Here is a 17,493-nt window from a genome sequence, read left to right on the forward strand (position 1 = left end):
TTTCAGTGGTCCTACAGTTACTGTAGCAGAAGGACGTTAACTAATTATGGTGTAGAGTCTTAACCTTGTGGACGAAGCACCTAAATTACAGTATACAGTGTCTTGCATTTTTGAGAAACAGTGCGTAAATTGCATACAGTACTTAGGCCATGACTAAAAATAACGGGAACGAAAGCGCCTGTCACCTGTTTGCCGCGGTCTGTACTGCCCCCAGGGCGCTCCTTCAGGACACCACGTGCGTATCCGTAAAAAGATGACTTGTGAATTTCATTTCGTTCCCACATCCCCACGTAGAAGGAAGCCATCAGGAATTCTATTTGGAGTCTCGCAGTGCATAGCACATGTCACCGAGACTTTGCTAAGAGCGATAGCTGTTAACTTTAAACAAAACGCTGATGCATATTTGAAAATTATTCTTAACGACAATTATCTGCCTTTATTTTATTAGACTTAATGATGACTTGTTGAGCCTACAATTACGTCAACATTGAAGGTAGTGCCTATGTTGTTTATTTATTCATTTAAATTTTAAACTTCTGAATAAAGAATCGGCTCACTCAAAGAAGATGGAGGAGAGCACTCGGTCACGCACGGTGATTACAAGCCACAGCAGCCCACATTCGGACAACTTCTCCACTTCAACACTTGCCTATGACAAACATTTTATTCGCACCGTACCGGGATTCCTCATCATTGCAGAAATAGTAAGTGTTCATTTCAGTTTTAGCTCAACCGTTACAATATGGAACAGAAAGTAGCCCGTTGGAAAGAAAAACGCAGACAACCGTCGCATGCAAGAGCCCTGAACATAGTAAAGTTATAAAGTTGGATGGGCTTGCTTGCTGTTTGTGGTTAATAACAACACGCAAAGAAAATAGCGTAGAACATAAAAATGAAAAAAGGACAATTAAACGTTGTAGCCGCATTAAATTGCGAGGCTAATTAGTCTCAGTAAAAAGCTGTTATTAACCCCCCTTCTTATTTAATAGACAATCTACATTTAAAAAAAAATGTATTTGGTTATCGCTCAAATATCGTTTTAGGTTAGCTTTAGCTCCCTTTGGGCAGGTTGATAGTCCGTGGAGTATTTATAGACGGGCGCCCCTCTTTTCGTTTGCGCCATCTCTGGAATTTGAAAAGTATAAAGGACCATTGTTGAATTTTGGCTCCGTGAGGAGTGGAACGCTAATAGAGTGCGACGTACATATGATGTACGATATGTAGGAGTACAGATATAGCTATTTATTTGTAAGAGCACACATATAACCATGAAAGACGACAGCACGTAGAGATTTTTCAGTTAATCTTACTGCGCACATTACAAACACTTAACTTTGAAAGCACACTGAAAGTGGAAATTTTATAGGCTACTTGTTCCTCGCTAGAAATGTAAGTTTAAAAGTTGTGTTTTGCTATTAGTGGAACAGGTCATTTCACTTCCAGTACGGCAGTGAAACTACCATAAATTGTAAAATGTTAGATCATTTTCCAATCTTTTCCTGTCGATACCACAGTGACCTCTGCTCTAAAAATCTGATGAATATAAGGGAGACCGTGCAAATAACGTGCGATTGAGACCCTTAAAAACAGTGAACATTTGATCCCAGAAAAGAGTTAAGTATGAGGGCTGACCAAAAAACGATAAGCAATTATAAAAGGTTTCTTTATCTTTGTACTTCCTTGGAGTAGTGTGGATTTACTGTAATACTGGACAAATTGATCCAGATTACGGAGAAATTCCTTGGATCTTTATCTTAAGTCTGTCTTTTTCAAACGGTTGTAACAGATGTTCTTATTGTACAAATGCATACACAAGGGAAGACCCAGTTGTCACCAGTTCAACAAACCATGAGATAAATTTAAGGATACTTCAGATGTAATAGACTGACTTCTTCAGAGTAGTCTTCTGAGTCTGATTAGTACAGACTAGTCTGTCAGTCATTTAAGTTGAAAACCTGAGGGGGAAGTCATTTGATGTTTTTTTCCCTAGTATCCATGTTTAATGGTATTACCTTGCAGTTGTTTCCTGTTGTTTATCTGGGTGACATGCTAATATGAAACGGAACTGGTCTGGCGAACTGGATCATTTGACTAGCACCAGTGTTAGGTTAGGAAAAATAGCCTGCTCGTTAAGAGGTTTTTTCCTGTTTCCTTTTTATGTTGTCAGATTTGCACCTGTGAGGGAACAGGGTTGTGAAGCAGACACGTCTGGCTTACAGGAACACTATTTTTATCGGTTTGTAGTGTAGATACACTACATTTCCAAAAGTATGTGGACACCTGAACATGACACCCATATGTACTTGTTGAACATCTCATTCCAAAACCATAGGCATTAATATGCAGTTGGACCTCCCTTTGCTGTAGTAACTGCCTGCAATCTACTGGGAAGGCTTTCCAGTAGATTTTGGAACATGGCTGTGGGGATTTGCTCCCATTTAGCCACAAGAGCATTAGTGAGGTTGGGCACTGATATTGGGCATGAGGTCTGGCTCGCAGTCGGCATTCCAATTAATCCCAAAGGTGTTTGATGGGGTAGAGGTCAGGGCTCTGTGCAGGCCTGTCAAGTTCTTCCCCATCAAACTCAGCAAACCATTTCTTTATAGACCTTGCTTTGTGCATGGGTGTATTGTCATGCTGAAACAGGAAAGGGCCTTCTCCAAACTGCTACCACAAAGTTGGAAGAACATAACTCTCTAGAATGTTATTGTATGCCACAGTGTTAAGATTTCCCTTCACTGGGACTAGGGGGCCCAGCCCAAACCATGAAAAATTGCCCCAGACCTTTATTCCTCCTCCACCAAACTTTACAGTGGGCACTATTTGGGCCAGTACAGTTGGCACTACACTTTCCGCCAAACCCAGATTAGTCAGTCAGACTGCCAGCTAGTGAACTGTGATTCATCACTCCAGAGAATGCATTTCCACTGCTCTAGAGTCCAATGGTGGTGTGCTTTACTGTACGTCACACCAGCCGATGCTTACCATTGTGCATGCCACTGTACATCTGCTATTGATGCGATTTTCAAAAGACACTGCCTACCTTCCTAAATTGTGGGGTTTTTGTGTCCTTATAGGGCAATTGTTGCTTTATTTATGAGGCATCTGCCAACTATTAAGGTATATTTATCGTTCATAATGTGATGTAATTGGACATAATTCCATGAACATATCTGAAATATGCCATAGTGGTTTATGCAGATATTCATAGCCAGTGACAAGCCTGTGTCACTGGCTATGTTTTAGAACGGTTTGTTTAATATGGCATGCAGAATTGCTCTGTGTATATCTGTGAGGGAAAACAACCAAAATAAATGTGATTTTTTGCTTCCGGCCATAGAACTTCTTGTGTGGTTTTGATAAGCTGTTTCCTCAAGGTGTGACCAAGCCCACCGCAATTTCCTTTTCTTTGCTTTGTAGTCAGTGGGCTGGACCCTGTAGTTCATCATTTGAGACTTCCTCCTCCTTTTAGATGTCACTATGTAGTGGCGTGAAAAAGTATTTGACCCCTTCCTGATTTCCTCTATTATTGCATTTTTAGCACACTGAATCAGATCTTTAGACAAAATGCAATAGCCTATAAGATAAAGGCAACTTGAGTAAACACAAAACAGATTTTTAAAATTAGTATTTCATTTACTTAATGAAAAAAAGTTATCAAACACCCATATCACCCATGTGAAAAGTAATTGCCCTCTTAAACTTGGGGTTAATTGTGATTGCACCACCTTTAACAGCAATAACTGCAACCAAATGCTTCCAATAATTTGATATCAGTCTTTCACATTGCTGTCGAGGAATCTTATCTCACTCTTCTCTCCTTTAATTCTGACAAATTGGTAGTTTTTTTAGCATGAACTGCTTGTTTCAGGTACTGTCACAGCATCTATATTGGGTTCAAGTCAAGAATTTGACTAGGCCACTCCAAAACATGAATTTTGTTTCTTTTCAGCTATTCAGATGTGGACTTGTGTTTTGGATAATGGTCTTGCTGCATAACCCAATTACACTTCAGTTTCAGCTCTTGGATAGGCCTACATAACCGGACATTATCCTTAAGAGTTGTCTGATGATATAGCTGCTTAACTTTTTTCATTAAATAAATTCAATAATAAAATAATGTGTTTTTTGTTTATTCAGTTTCCCTTATTTCAGATCATTTGTGTAATGATCTGAAACTATTCAGCATGACAAATATGCAGTTATAGAGTAAATCAGGAAGAGGGCAAGTACTTATTCACGGAACTGTAAATGTAGTGATGAGATATATGTTGAAGGATCTGTCTCTTAAAATGTTTACCTTGCAAGTCAGTTTACTGTGTTTATATATTCTATACAGTACAGTCTAGGGATTTTGCTGATACAGGCATTTTAAGCATTGGCTATAGCTGTGCCAAACTGATAGTCATTTTTTACACTTGCATTCTTGTATTTAGATTTTCTTGGCCTCCATCTTGTCTACTGTAGTTCAGCAGTTCTCCTGTTCTGTTCTGCCCCCTCTCACCCTCCCAGAGTGTTCCTCATGGAATCTTCTCTGTGTACTGTATTCCCCCCTCTTATTTTTTGGAATTTCCTCAGGTTTCAAATAAACCTCTGCAGTGAATCTGAATGGTCCTCTCCATGCAGTCAGTGACAGTTTTACTGTAGGTCGAAATGGGTGAAGGATTCTGTGCCTGTTGTGTCTGAAGCAACAGGAAGCTGATTAAAAACAATTTCAGAGGACGGACCCCCCACCCCCCACCCCACCCCATCTCCATTGTTGCTCTTCCTTCCATAGCTGGTGTGCTTCAGTCTCAAATCCGCTCTGAGAATAATCACAGATAGCGTTTATCCTGCGATATAAAATCCAATTTAAAAGTAGTTCCTGCACAACAGGAAGGGAGGCATCATATGAGCCAGCAACAAGGGAAAACAAATATATGCATTCTTTTCATATTATGTTAAAACACCAATTATTTTAACCACTTGCTTTATTTACTGAGAACCAATCAGGCCAAATAAGTGTTACAGACATTTTTTTTTTTTTTTGTTATTATTTCAAAGTAAATGTATGGATTTCAAAACCAAACAAAATGTCTTTGAGCTTGAAGACAACTGAATTCAAATGTATTGGAATGTCAAATTAATTTAAATACGCATCACTCTACAATATGCTGTTTTTCCGAGTTGTCATCATGCAGATAAAGGCTCGACTTCCCCTGAGGCAAACTGTCTTGTCTCCCTCAGATCTTCGGCCTGCTGGTGTGGACGCTGATCGGTGGAACTGAGTATTTCCGCGTATCTGCATTCGGGTGGGTCATGTTTGTAGCAGTGTTCTACTGGGTCCTGACAGTATTCTTCCTCATCATTTACTTGACCATGGCCTACACCAGAATCCCCCAAGTACCCTGGACAACAGTGGTAAGTGCCCTCTGCTCTCTACAGTGCCTCTCTGACACAACGTGCCCTTTTACGATAACTGTACACTTCATATTGTGTCTGCATCCCATGGAAAAAAGTGGTGGCATTTGCTTAAAGGGGAAAAAATCCATTTCTAATATGGTCAAAACTATCAGAATGAACAGCATACTAATTTTACTGACATCTGTCTTCCATCCTGGAACAATCTTTCCAAGTGATGCATTTCACATTACAGAGGAAGCAACAGCCACTGATTAATGGACAAAAATGAATAAATAACATGAAGCAAGATGCCTTTCTGCATGGAATGGCCGGGGATTTATGTCTTCAGGCATAGTTACAGTATAGCAGAAATGTAAGTGTATTCACCTGATTAATATGAGCGATAGTGTCAGACCTGCCAAACATACCAGCAGGTGAAGATGCAACATCATTAAAGTACTAGTACAAGAACATTTTTCACTAAACGTCAAAGCTGTTTGGTGGCATTTTCCCAAAGTATTTCCATCACTTGTATTCTAGCCTTGTGTTCCTGGCAGTGGGCTTGTCTTCAGCATTTATGTCCTGTACCTGCCCTCATATCTTCTGTTTTTAAGCATTCATGTCAAATGTTAAACGTCGACTGTAATAGGCTGGCTTCTGTGCCTGTTGACTGCCAGGGCCTGTGCTTCAATAGCAGTGCGGCTGTGCTCTACCTGACGGCTGCTGCAGTGGATGCTGCTTCCATCAGCCGAGCCGTCAAGGGACAACACGACTTCAACAGCTGGGCAGCCTCCACGGTAAGGCCCTGTTTTTCGGATAAATGATCCAAGTCTGATCCACAGTTCACCCTCTGCCGACATTTCACTTTATTGGCAAATCTTCCCCTTAATTGCAGCGAAAGCCTTTTGACTGGAAGCAGTGTACTAGTTACAGCAATAAATGATCAAATCCGTTTCAATTTTCAGCTGGATGGGTCAATTCCATTTTAGTTTATCAATTCAGGAACGTATTTGCAGTTATTTTTTAGAATTGATTTTAACTGAAAAAGAAGTGACCCTTTCCAAGGTTATGACATTTATCCAAAAAAAATCCAGCAGCACAGTAAATGTATGTCAGACCTTAATTGAATCGGTATCGAAGGAATTTAAGTGGATATTTACTCATCATGTTATGCCCATTTGTGCACAAAAGCAGTTTCCTTGTGTGTAACTGAATGTTTCTGTTTCTCTCTTCCAGTTCTTTGCCTTCTTGGTAGCGCTGTGCTACCTGGGAAATGCGTACTTCAGTTTTAAATCCTGGCGATCACAGGAAGAAGGTCAATGAGAGTGAAAGGAAAAGGAAACTGATGCCGTTGATTGTTAAAAATATGAAGAAAGAGGACAGAGTTCAGAGATTGTTGCACTTTTTGCGAAAGACAAAGAGCTGGAAGTGCTACGTGGGCCAGGACAGAGTCCCTCCCATGACTATTGACAATCGTATTGTTTGTAGGAATCCAGAGACACTGGCTGGGAAGCCTATTTCAGGATGTGCAGGACTGACTATTTGAAAATATTTTATTTTTCATCATTGCTAATAGACAGTGGTAAATGTTTCATTGAAGGACATATTTTAAATGACCTGTAATTTCTGTAGCTGGACTGTAGGATTAAATTACACTATGTTATTTATTTATTCATACACCAATAAAGTATACAATATGAAAGTTTATTAATTAACTAGCATTGTACTGGAATCCCTTATAACTGAGTAAGAAAAACTAAATGTGTTGAAAATGCATGTGTAGCACATTACACATATTCCCAGTGTACTGTATTATCATCAACACTATTGTTTGCATTTTTTTTGTTATCCACATGCAATGTAAAAATGAATGTAAGAAGTGAATTAATTTTATTTTGTACTTAAAGTTGTGCTTTGAAGATGGCCCTTCTCTTTTTTAACTCATTGGATTGGTGAAAGGGCAGCCCTGCTTAAATTTTATATTTTGAAATTAAAAGTATTAAAGTAAACAATTTAAGATATGGACACATTTTGTGGGGGCTCTCTTCACAGATCTTTAAGGCAGTGCGCTGCTTGTTTTACTGTTTTAAACTGTATTAAGCTGCAGTTGTGTATAACCACTGCAGCAGGTCTTCTATGTGGAGAGAGTGGGCGCTTTATGAAGATGCGGTTAGCAACTTTCACTGGCTGCTCTGTTCCACGCACCTTTTCAAACAAAACATGTGCTGATTGGAAAACTCATGAAAGCTGAGCATAACACACATCCAGTTATACACACAGGTACAGGGTACAGTGGAGTTTTGTCTTGCCAGCTTCTGACAAAAAGATGATGTACAGGTACATCCGGTCAACATTGTTGTATTTATTAATCAGGAAAGGTATAACAGCATTCTTTAGTAATGACAAAATAAAAGTATATTTATACTATTTAGTGTAACCAAGTCAAGGCAATCAACAGCAATACAGGGATACAACCTACACAGGGAACATAAATGTGCCAGGGATGGACATCCTTGAGCTCCAGCTCTCTTTACAGAAGCCTGTATAGATGAGTGGGGAATGACATCAAAATTCAATTCAAGTATTTTCATTTTTATGTATTTTTAAAAAATAATTTTGAAATACTCAATTTCCTCACTGAAGAAAAAGATATATTCTAAAGCATTCCAGGGTATTCCTAAAACCTCATGCTATTTGTCTGTATGAAGTGATAAGGTCAAATGGAGAACGCCTGGGTAGCATCAGCTAAATAACCTACTTGTCTTGGAAGTGGACACTGCTTATGCCTTTTTTTAACATTCAAAGTGGTCTGCCAGCAACAGCAAAAATCCATCCTTTTAAAATTGAGCCATGAGGCTAGTACAGTACATTTTACTGATTGGAAATGCCCACAAGGCTATAATATGCATCTACAGATGCCCACATTAAACATTCTTTTTCCGACAGCTACTCAATAAAACATTGTTCAGAATTGGCTAATTAGCACAAAGTCTCCTAAAAGGAACCTGGAAAAACAGGAGCTCCAGTATTTCAAGAAATTAAATATTGATCACTGTCTTTCTTTACTCCATCTTGTATCTTGTGGCATCGCTAGTTGGTACTCTCCACATGATACGCTTACACAAAGTAAACTCGGGTAATCCACAGAATAGAAATTACGGTGTCAGGCCTTCTGGATAGAGAAGTGAAGGCAGCCTACACGCTAGTTGGAGGCAAAGCATTTGAGCCACTTATGAAGCCAAATAAAGCAAAGAGGAGAAATACAAGGTGAAGAAGGGACAGAGAGCTCTAGTATGAATAAAGAGAGGCTTCAAACCTATCCAATTTGCCGACGTACCCTGAATTTGGAAAAGCGCGAAATATGAATGCTTATGTGACAAAATAATCTCTAAAGCAATTATTGAGAAGAACAAGAATGTCACATTGAGGAATCTTTGTGTTGTCCATGCATAGTCGTTAGAATGCATCACAGACAACGTGGTTTATGCATATTGAGCTCTCCAGAGGACGTGCTTGATCTCACGATGAAGAGTGTCCGAGCAGGAACTCAGAAAATGGCAGGTTTCACAGAGCAAGCTGTACTGGGTTACACCTGAAAAGCACAGCAGATCATCCCCTCCTCACCTCCGGTCACAGACTCTCAGTGCTGCCGACTCTTGTATCTGATGATAGGGTTGGTGGGTGTGTGGATCATTGTGGTATAATTGACGGTGGGGAAGTAGCCATCGACTAGGTCAAACTCATACAGACGAAGCATAGTGGACCAGATGGTCTTGATCTGAACGTAGGCAAAATTCTCGCCGATACAACGATGGCGACCTGGAGGATGCGGAAAAATAATTACATTGTGCAAAATTAAAGGTCAGAAAGAAGTTATTGTGGCTCCATTGATCTCCATTTTATCTATGTTTTTTTTTTTAAAACAAGGGTGTCATCATCCTGGAGGACAAATTAGTATGCTGGTCTTTGTTACACGCAATTGTTCCGGCTTAATTTCCTAATTAGGTCAAGGTATTAGCCGTCTACAGCTTGGGACAACAGTTTATCAAAGGCACGGGGATTGTCACAATCACTTGGCTAATTATGCGGTTAATTGTGCAATCAATTCTGATTTTCATATTAGCAATCTTGATGACGCTGTACTTTGGTGCCATAAATCACACAACTCAGTCACGGATAGCATCACAAAATGCATATTGAACTTTGAGGTCGATTTCAGCAGTGTAACTGCATTTATCTAGGATATTGCAAGTTAGTACATTCTGAAAGCACACAAGGCTTGATACCAAATGCAGTTTATTTAACAACATGCAAATCTCATGTTGTGGCACATGTGAGTGATACTTCTGCTAGCAATTTCCCCAAAAGTAGACAAATTTGTGTAGGAGGCAAAAAGATCAAAAGAAGTAAAAAGAAAATCAAGAACTGTCCAAGCAGAAAACTGCTCCATGGCACTTCTAATGAGTGCTTTAGCAGAAGGTTCTAAACTAGATGATTACAAATTACTAGGATGTGAAAAAAGGCACTGACACTTACTGACTGTACTGACCCCCTCAGAGCTTAGGCACAGAGGCAAATAAAATCATTCCAAATATCCTTTCTTTTCTTATAAGCTTAGGCCACTGCAAACTCTATTACTGCTATTAGTCTTATTTAACCATTTTGTGCAGGCAGTGCAAATGGACTTCTTAATGTGTGCTCCCCATTGCATAGAAAAAAGAAAGAACAAATAAACACGCGTGGAATGCAGCATGTGACAGCGTGGGAAAGCTGCTGTCAGTCATTGTCTCTGCTAATTAAAGAGTAATTTATGTAGATTGCTGGGGAGGGGCAATGTGATAATTGACTGACAGAAAGGCGACATTAACCTCTCGCAGAGAATTAAATGAATTGCAGGTGAGAAAACTGCCCTAAATTAACTGGTGTCCCAAACCACATTATAGTGACATATTTCCTCAATATACTGTGAGACAGCTTTATCATTCCCGTAAGTGCAGAATGAAAATACATTTTAATTAAGTAATTAAGAGCGGGGGCTGGAGACAAAACCAGCGCACGCACACACGGCCATCCTGCAGAAGTGGTTGAGTGAGGGCCGTGCTTTGAAACCGGCCCTGCCTCCTCTACACTCACCCGCTCCGAAGGGCACGTAGGCAAATTTCTCCCCTGCCGCCGGGTTCTCGTCTAGGTAGCGGTCGGGGTCGAAGTCCAGTCTCTGTATCCACGTGTCTGACAGGCGGTGGTTGACCGTGGGGGACACGCACACTTGGTGTCCACTTGGGATGCTATACCCAGCAATTGTCTGGAAAAAGAGATGCGCGTTACTGTATTGGCATTCGTTCACTATGCCATGGCCCCCAAGTTTTAATATTCCAAAAATAATATAATACCCCCGCCAAAAACCAAACTGAACTGTTGGACACTGATCATGTCTGACACCTCAAAAATGGATCAAAACCCTTGCTGATAATAACAGTTGAAACAACATTTGATATAATCACTCACAGCCAATTATTTGTCAAACAAATACTGCTTTCTTTCCCCCACTTATTTATGCTGCATTGTAAGTATCCCTGGTTTCAATTCCCCAGCACCGGAATTCTTTTCTCATTTATTAAAAAATATTCTTGTTTCCTTGTTTTCTTGTCTTGGATGCAAAAAAACAACGAATAAAAACAAAATACTAATATTTACAGTCCTGAGTTCCACCATCTCTGTGTCGAGGCTACGGTGAATTAAAAAAAGGTGAAAGTTTCCACCTAGTGGTGACTATGGGAAAAGCAGCTGTGCTGGTGAATCTATACCTGAGGAGATCTGGCCATTCTCATCATTGTCATGATGGGGGGACGGAGTCTCAGGGTCTCTTTCAGACAGCGATCCAGCAAAGTCAGATCCTTCAGCTTCCAGAGGAGAAAAACACCATTAAAAGGGATGGCAGTGTCAACACACTGCAGCCTCACATAATAATAATGCAGCCAGTACGACAGTGGCTTTGATCACTGAGGGCCCTGGCAGCCAGCCAGCGCGGCATCACACAGGGCTGTGCAGGAGGGCACGGTGGAACCGACCTGGTCGTACTCCAGCGGGGGCAGGCCCTCTCCGCACACGGCCTTCTGCTCGGCGTAGCAGCGGTCCTGCAGCGCCTTGTTGCGGGACAGGAAGAAGCCCATCCAGGAGCTGGTGGTGGAGGAGGTGTGCTGCCCCGCCAGGAGCAAACCAATCAGCATCCCAGCAATCTCGCTGTCTGTCAGCGGCTTGCCATTCCTGCAGGGGGCAGGAGAGAGCTGAGCCCGTGCCTGGGCTTGGAAGCCGCATTCAACTATTTTTGGCTTCGACTACCTAATTAAATTGTACAACTGTGCACTGTGAATGCAGCTAATTAGGTCAAGTTTGGTACACAGACATCGTTTTGCTGCAGGTGTGAGGATCATGCCCATCCAACTGAAGTACTTCAGCCGTGAAATATGGCCATCTGCGAGAGTTCAGTTTTTGGGTTTAATGAATATAAATATCTACATAATGCTTTAGGCTTCACAAATGGATGAATCATATAGTGTTCTAACCAAAGCAGAACCAAGCTTTGCTGTATTGTTTTTGGAACAATGTAACTTTCTTATTACAGTTCAGTTGTTTTTTCACACGGCTGTTGTGCAATACTTCTTGGAGCAGAAAAACATTCAGAAGATATTTAGTACTGGAGGAAAAGAATATTTAAATCGTGCTAAGGAGATTACCCACAGCTAAATCAGCTTTCTCTAAAAACTCTAGCAGGGCAAAGCTGCAAAGCTAATGAAATGAGCATCCATTTCTGCTTCTAGTTTAAAGATGGTCAAGTACTTCAGTAAAGTAGAGGAGTGACTATTAGATGTGGGTACATCTGTGCCGTTACTTTATGTGCTATGGGCAAAATGCTTATTATGTCCTGTGCTATGACTCTGGCCTGACTTCACAACTGTACAGTCTTACTTGTAGGTGGAATCCATAAGGGTCTGAAGCATGTCATCCTCTTTCTCCCCTGATTCCCGACGCCGCTGGATCACCTTGTAGAAGATGTTCTTGATCTCCACATGTGCTCTGTCCCTTCGTCTGCAAGAGACAAAGAAATAAGAGAGCTTAGATGTTAGGCCGCTCAGATGCATTTACTCACTACACACTGCAAACAGCTAAGACAAGGCTGTTGAATGATAAATGAAGGCTCATGACCTGCACAGAGCGAGTGAATGTCCACAAATATAAACTGACAATACAGTATGTCAAATGGGAGCCACTGTATGTAAGTAGAGTAAAGACCCTTGTGGCATTCCATACCAGGCTTGATATATTGCTAGACACTCTGCTGACAGTAGGTGAAATTATGACCCTAGAAGTGCTGAATATTGCATGCTTAGGTTCTCTGTACGTTAGACCAGGGCATGTGCAGAACATAAATAAAATAGAGGACCCTCCAGGGCTCTGACTTACCTGAAGCTGGGGAGGGGCAGCCAGCCGGGGAGGAGCCAGGCCGCGTGGCTGAAGCCCCCGTCCAGGTCCGCGTAGAGCTGGGCGACCTTCTCGTCCAGCATGCTGCGGATCTCCTTCCCGTGGAGGCAGCGGCTGGCAGTCAGGATGATCAGCTCCGACAGGGCCTCGAACAGGTCTGTGAGAAAATGCACAGTGTCAGAGGCCCGCTATCCAAACAGGAACGACAGCCTGAATCAATGCCTAGAGAGCAGACAAAAATACATGCATGTTAGGGTTAGCTGTACTCCTGCTGTTGCCGTTGACCAGGGCACTGGCCTCAGAACTGGAGTAGGTCCCCTGGTGGCTGCCAAATTACCCCACAGGGTCAATAAAGTTTAACCTAAGAGCAATCTCATGCTGTGTGCCAGACACAAGTCAGAAAAATACAGGTATAGAAGTAACTTAGCTTAATTGACTAAATCACAGGAGCCAGCAGAATTGGACCCAACAGCTAGTTTATATTTCAGGTCTACACATGTAGGTGAAAAAGAAAAGCCCCCCCCCCCTCAATCAACAAGTCATCTAAACATGAAGCAAACTACAATTTTTTAAGTATGAATTAACTTCAGTAAATATATTAAAAGGCCAAATACAGTAAAGTATTTCTGTAATTTAGCATACTCTTTTCTCCACTGTCCCCCCAGCGTGTGAAGTAGTCCCTCGTCTCCTCCTCAATTATCATCACATGCTGTTTGAAATGGGCGATATTCAATCCTGTTTTCAGCATTTTCTTCTGCTCCAGAAATATCTGCAAAACAAGTTAAATCAGGGCATGATGCATTTATATGCACATAACAACAGTACTCTGTTAAGTTTATTAACTTTTTTAACATTTGTCATCCAGTTTTCATAAGAGAACATAACAGAAAAAAGATCAACTAAGGATATAGCAATCATTTTCAACCAGTCTTCATGAACATTACTTGGTTGGTACTACAAGACACAGAAAATGCAGACTAATAACAGGAGGAGCCACTGGCCACAGAAGTGAACCAGACCCAAGTCAAATATACCTTAATATACAACGGTTAAATCTGAACGCTGCTTGGTAAAAACAGAGCAACAGATCAAAATCTGGACCTATAGCTCCATTCACACAGACAGATCCAAGAACTTTCACTCGGATACAATGCCAGTGCCTATATTCACAAAGCGCGGGGCACTCTCTTACAGGGTTAGGCACGTCGTACGCCACTCCTTTCCCAAAGACTGGTGTCGTCAGTCGAGAGTACACATCTTCAGCGTTCAGGTCCTCGTTTTTACTGTTGAACATCAACGTGGCTGCATCGCTTCCCAGGAGGTACGTGAAGGTATTCCCCACCATGGTGAAGCTGAACACAGGCCCGTACTGGAAACAGAACACAAGACAAACCGTCTTAAACTGTATAGTGTCAGGTTTCAAAATTCTATGCTGACTTTCAGCAATCTAATAATTTTCCATCATGTTACAAGTTCACTGACAAATTTTGTTGAAAAAAAACCCCCCACTTTAATTCAACCTGTATGTGACAGCTGAAATATAAATGATCATTCCAAACAGGTACATTTATCTATCTCAATCTTTGCCAATGTTTTTCAACGATACTATAATATAATAATATTGGGGGACAACTTTTTTTTTCTTTTCTATATTTCTGGCTCTGCCCTTATTGCCTGAAGGTGGAACAGTCCTTCTGAAACTACCTTTTCTCTTATTTTGCAGGTCTTGAGACAGGTTTTATTGCAACTTTTCTGATCGCTAGGTCTCGCGTTGTTGGTTAACCTTAATTGCGCTTTTTAAAAGTTATTTTGGCTAAAAGTGTCTGCAAGATGACTACATTGTAAAAAATTTAAAAAAGAAAAAGAAAAGAATAATAATAAGAAAAGAAGTACATTATGGTATATATATACATAGCTTACCACTCTCTTTCATTCATTGCACTAAACTGGATATAAGAATACACAATGGATAATGAGGCAGTTCGGGGTATGCTATGGAGTAAATATCCAGAATGCGTGTATAGGCTACTAACGTGTTCTTAATATCCCGTTCACATCACACAATACAGGCTGTGCCAAGTATACCAACATATTAAAAGACAAACAGAATTGACATTCTGAGTGACCTCACCATTCGCGAATCTTCTCGTGTCTTTCTGTCTTACCTTTTCGTAGGCACTTTCGAGAAACTCGATCGGGCTTTTCCCAAAGGCTATGGCGTGACCAAGAAAAGGAATACTGGAGGGAATGTGAGGAGGATATTTCTGTTGGAAAATAGCATAAAAAATGACAATCCCAGCAATTGCTTCGTATTAGATAAAGGCTGAATTGGTGAAAAATAGGTCGTTCCATAACGATTAACGACCTTAAATTCATAAAAGGATTGGTTTGGGTCTTGAGGAATAAAAGTTAAATACGTGCAGAAAAGAACGAGCAACTCACCGATGTTTTGTCAGGAGATTGCAGCTGTTTGTAGATATGTTTGGAAAAGTATCCCAAAGTCAAGATGGACGCAGTCGTAACCAGAATCATTGATGTCAAATTGTCACCCATCTTCTCCATCGTATTCTCTATCAGAGAGCTGCCAACTTCAAATATCCGTATCGTCATTTTCGTGGCTGTTAATAAAACAGTTACTTCCTAATGAAAGGTTTATTAAAGGTTCTCAACCAATCCGTTTTTGCTAAAATGGAATATAACGATGGACAATCCTGTTTGATTTCGTCGTGCTACAATAAAATCTGTTCAAAATCCCGTCCAACGCAGGATTTAAAAATGCATTCATGCATTTAATAATGCACAATCTATATATGCGGAAAATTCAGCCCTTTTTTCTGGCTAATACTCGATAAAAGAAAGCATTGTACTTGAACAGAAATAAGTCAGTAGACGTGTGCCCGGTAGCTACTCGATGTGCGTCTTCCCTATAATGACCTGATTGGACGACGCTGCCTGAACTGATGTCTGGCTATGTGCTGAGCTCGGTGATTGGCCGGGCGCGGAAACTGGCTACATGTGCGGCATATCTTATTGGCTGGGTAAACACACAATGTTGCAGGTGTGCTCTAGGTGGTGTCCTCATGTATCGCTTACAGAATGCGAAGTTCTCCTATTCGAAAGCTCGGATGAAAAGGTGATTTTTATACAACTGGCAATTTCCTATTTTGGAGCCTGTATTGTATACCTAACTGATTATTTTATTTAGTCTCCAGAAAACAAATTCTGCCCAAGTGCAATCTTGAACATACATAGTCTTTTTATATAGTGCTTTAAAGAATAATTATAATTTTATTCATTTCTAAATTATCACTTTCATTTGAGTAGTCCCATTGAGTGAACATAGCCTACACATTCACTGGAGTAGAGTGTGGTTGTACCTAAGCTAATGACAAAAAATTCCAATTAAACTGCCGTATACAGTATTTTCTGAAGAACATTTTGCTCAGGAACATGACATCAGAACCTCACCAAGTATTTGAGCCTGACACTGTATATTTAATAGTGCAGCCACAGTTCTGGCACCATCAGTACTATTTCAAAGAATTTTAAGTCCTTTTCAGCCTCATGTGTGGTTGAGCTTTAGGGAGCATGCAAGTCTGATACAGAAAGGGGATGTTCCTCCCCAGAGTGAAGAGAAGCGAGGGCTTCCTCAATGAGAGACCTGGCTGTTTAACTCAGTAAAATAACCAGCATTATGCCTGCAGATAGCCTGTGTGGTTGTGAGTGTCCAGGTGGATTATATATTCAGTGCAGCCTGTCTGTGCAGATACAACGATAGTGTCTGATCCAGCATGTGCAAAGGCATTAACTACCCATGCTTCCATGTGAAGGTAAGAAAATGTCTTTGTAATAATCATTCTCAAAGGAAAAAAATATGATTCAGAAAGCTAAACTGATTGCATCTTCCTTAGTTTAACATCAGAGTTTCGAATATTACCATAGCCCTAAAACAATATTACCTCTTTTACCAGAAGACGTGAGGCCTAGTTTGTGCAAGCCTACAGTGAGATATAGTGAGTTTTTGACTACTCCCACCTAAAAACTCAGTTTTCAGACTTGCATTAACTTATTTGTAACTAATTGTATATATTATGTGATTTATCTGTCATATGTTTGCAATAATATATTCTAAAATGATCACATTAATATGGAACAAAATATGGTAGATCAATTTCTTCTGTAGAACACCTTTTCAAGTTATATGTCACTGATTTTTAGCTATGACTGATAGAGCTGTCACAACAAGATTGAGTTTAATTTTAATGTTCTGCAAACTCTTGACAAGTGGTGATAGATTCTGGGTAGCACAGATCAGATAATAGAGTCTAATAGATTATTGAGGTGTGAAGTCATCTTGGTTCAAGCTTTTGACTCTTATAAATCTTCCTCAATCCATCACTCCCAACTCTTATCAGCAAATAATATGTTATTTGTGGTATCTGCTGAGAAAATGTTCAACATCAGACTGCTGAAATTTCTGGAAATTGTTGAAAGAGAGATATAGAGATGTAGTTGTGTATAAAAGGGAGAAGGACGCTATAAATGACATCGGAATGTTAAAGAGAATACTGTGAAATATTGGGCCTCTACTTAGGATTGGGTAGATTTTAAATACGGCTGTACAGCTATGGG

General features: G+C 40.5%; 2 protein-coding genes across 2 annotated transcripts; one reads left to right on the plus strand and one right to left on the minus strand.

The window, feature by feature from the left end:
- The first annotated feature begins 274 nt into the window (after positions 1–274).
- Positions 275–7,301, plus strand: cmtm8b (CKLF-like MARVEL transmembrane domain containing 8b). Its single transcript, XM_035411307.1, has 4 exons — positions 275–704; positions 5,227–5,400; positions 6,060–6,179; positions 6,619–7,301. Exons 1-4 carry the CDS (start codon positions 567–569, stop codon positions 6,703–6,705), a joined length of 519 nt encoding a protein of 172 aa, XP_035267198.1. The 5' UTR covers positions 275–566; the 3' UTR covers positions 6,706–7,301.
- Positions 7,302–7,724: 423 nt separating this feature from the next.
- Positions 7,725–15,471, minus strand: LOC118215084 (lanosterol 14-alpha demethylase). The gene is made up of 10 exons (XM_035395511.1): positions 15,304–15,471; positions 15,027–15,125; positions 14,054–14,230; positions 13,504–13,630; positions 12,844–13,018; positions 12,349–12,468; positions 11,451–11,646; positions 11,187–11,282; positions 10,516–10,684; positions 7,725–9,201 (listed from the first exon to the last, which is right to left on the minus strand). Exons 1-10 carry the CDS (start codon positions 15,469–15,471, stop codon positions 9,023–9,025), a joined length of 1,506 nt encoding a protein of 501 aa, XP_035251402.1. The 3' UTR covers positions 7,725–9,022.
- Between the last annotated feature and the right edge of the window lie 2,022 nt (positions 15,472–17,493).

The sequence above is a fragment of the Anguilla anguilla genome, chromosome 1, assembly GCF_013347855.1.
Source record: "Anguilla anguilla isolate fAngAng1 chromosome 1, fAngAng1.pri, whole genome shotgun sequence".
Lineage (NCBI taxonomy): Eukaryota > Metazoa > Chordata > Actinopteri > Anguilliformes > Anguillidae > Anguilla > Anguilla anguilla.

Excerpts from the sequence above, each read along its gene's own strand:
- cmtm8b (XM_035411307.1), top strand. The coding sequence starts at position 567 with ATGGAGGAGAGCACTCGGTCACGCACGGTGATTACAAGCCACAGCAGC. Across the intron at positions 5,401-6,059 it reads AAGTACCCTGGACAACAGTG|GGCCTGTGCTTCAATAGCAG; the intron begins GTAAGTGCCCTC and ends GTTGACTGCCAG. Across the intron at positions 6,180-6,618 it reads ACAGCTGGGCAGCCTCCACG|TTCTTTGCCTTCTTGGTAGC; the intron begins GTAAGGCCCTGT and ends TCTCTCTTCCAG.
- LOC118215084 (XM_035395511.1), bottom strand. The coding sequence starts at position 15,471 with ATGACGATACGGATATTTGAAGTTGGCAGCTCTCTGATAGAGAATACG. Across the intron at positions 11,283-11,450 it reads CCCCGCTGGAGTACGACCAG|CTGAAGGATCTGACTTTGCT; the intron begins GTCGGTTCCACC and ends CTCCTCTGGAAG. Across the intron at positions 9,202-10,515 it reads CTACGTGCCCTTCGGAGCGG|GTCGCCATCGTTGTATCGGC; the intron begins GTGAGTGTAGAG and ends CGCATCCTCCAG.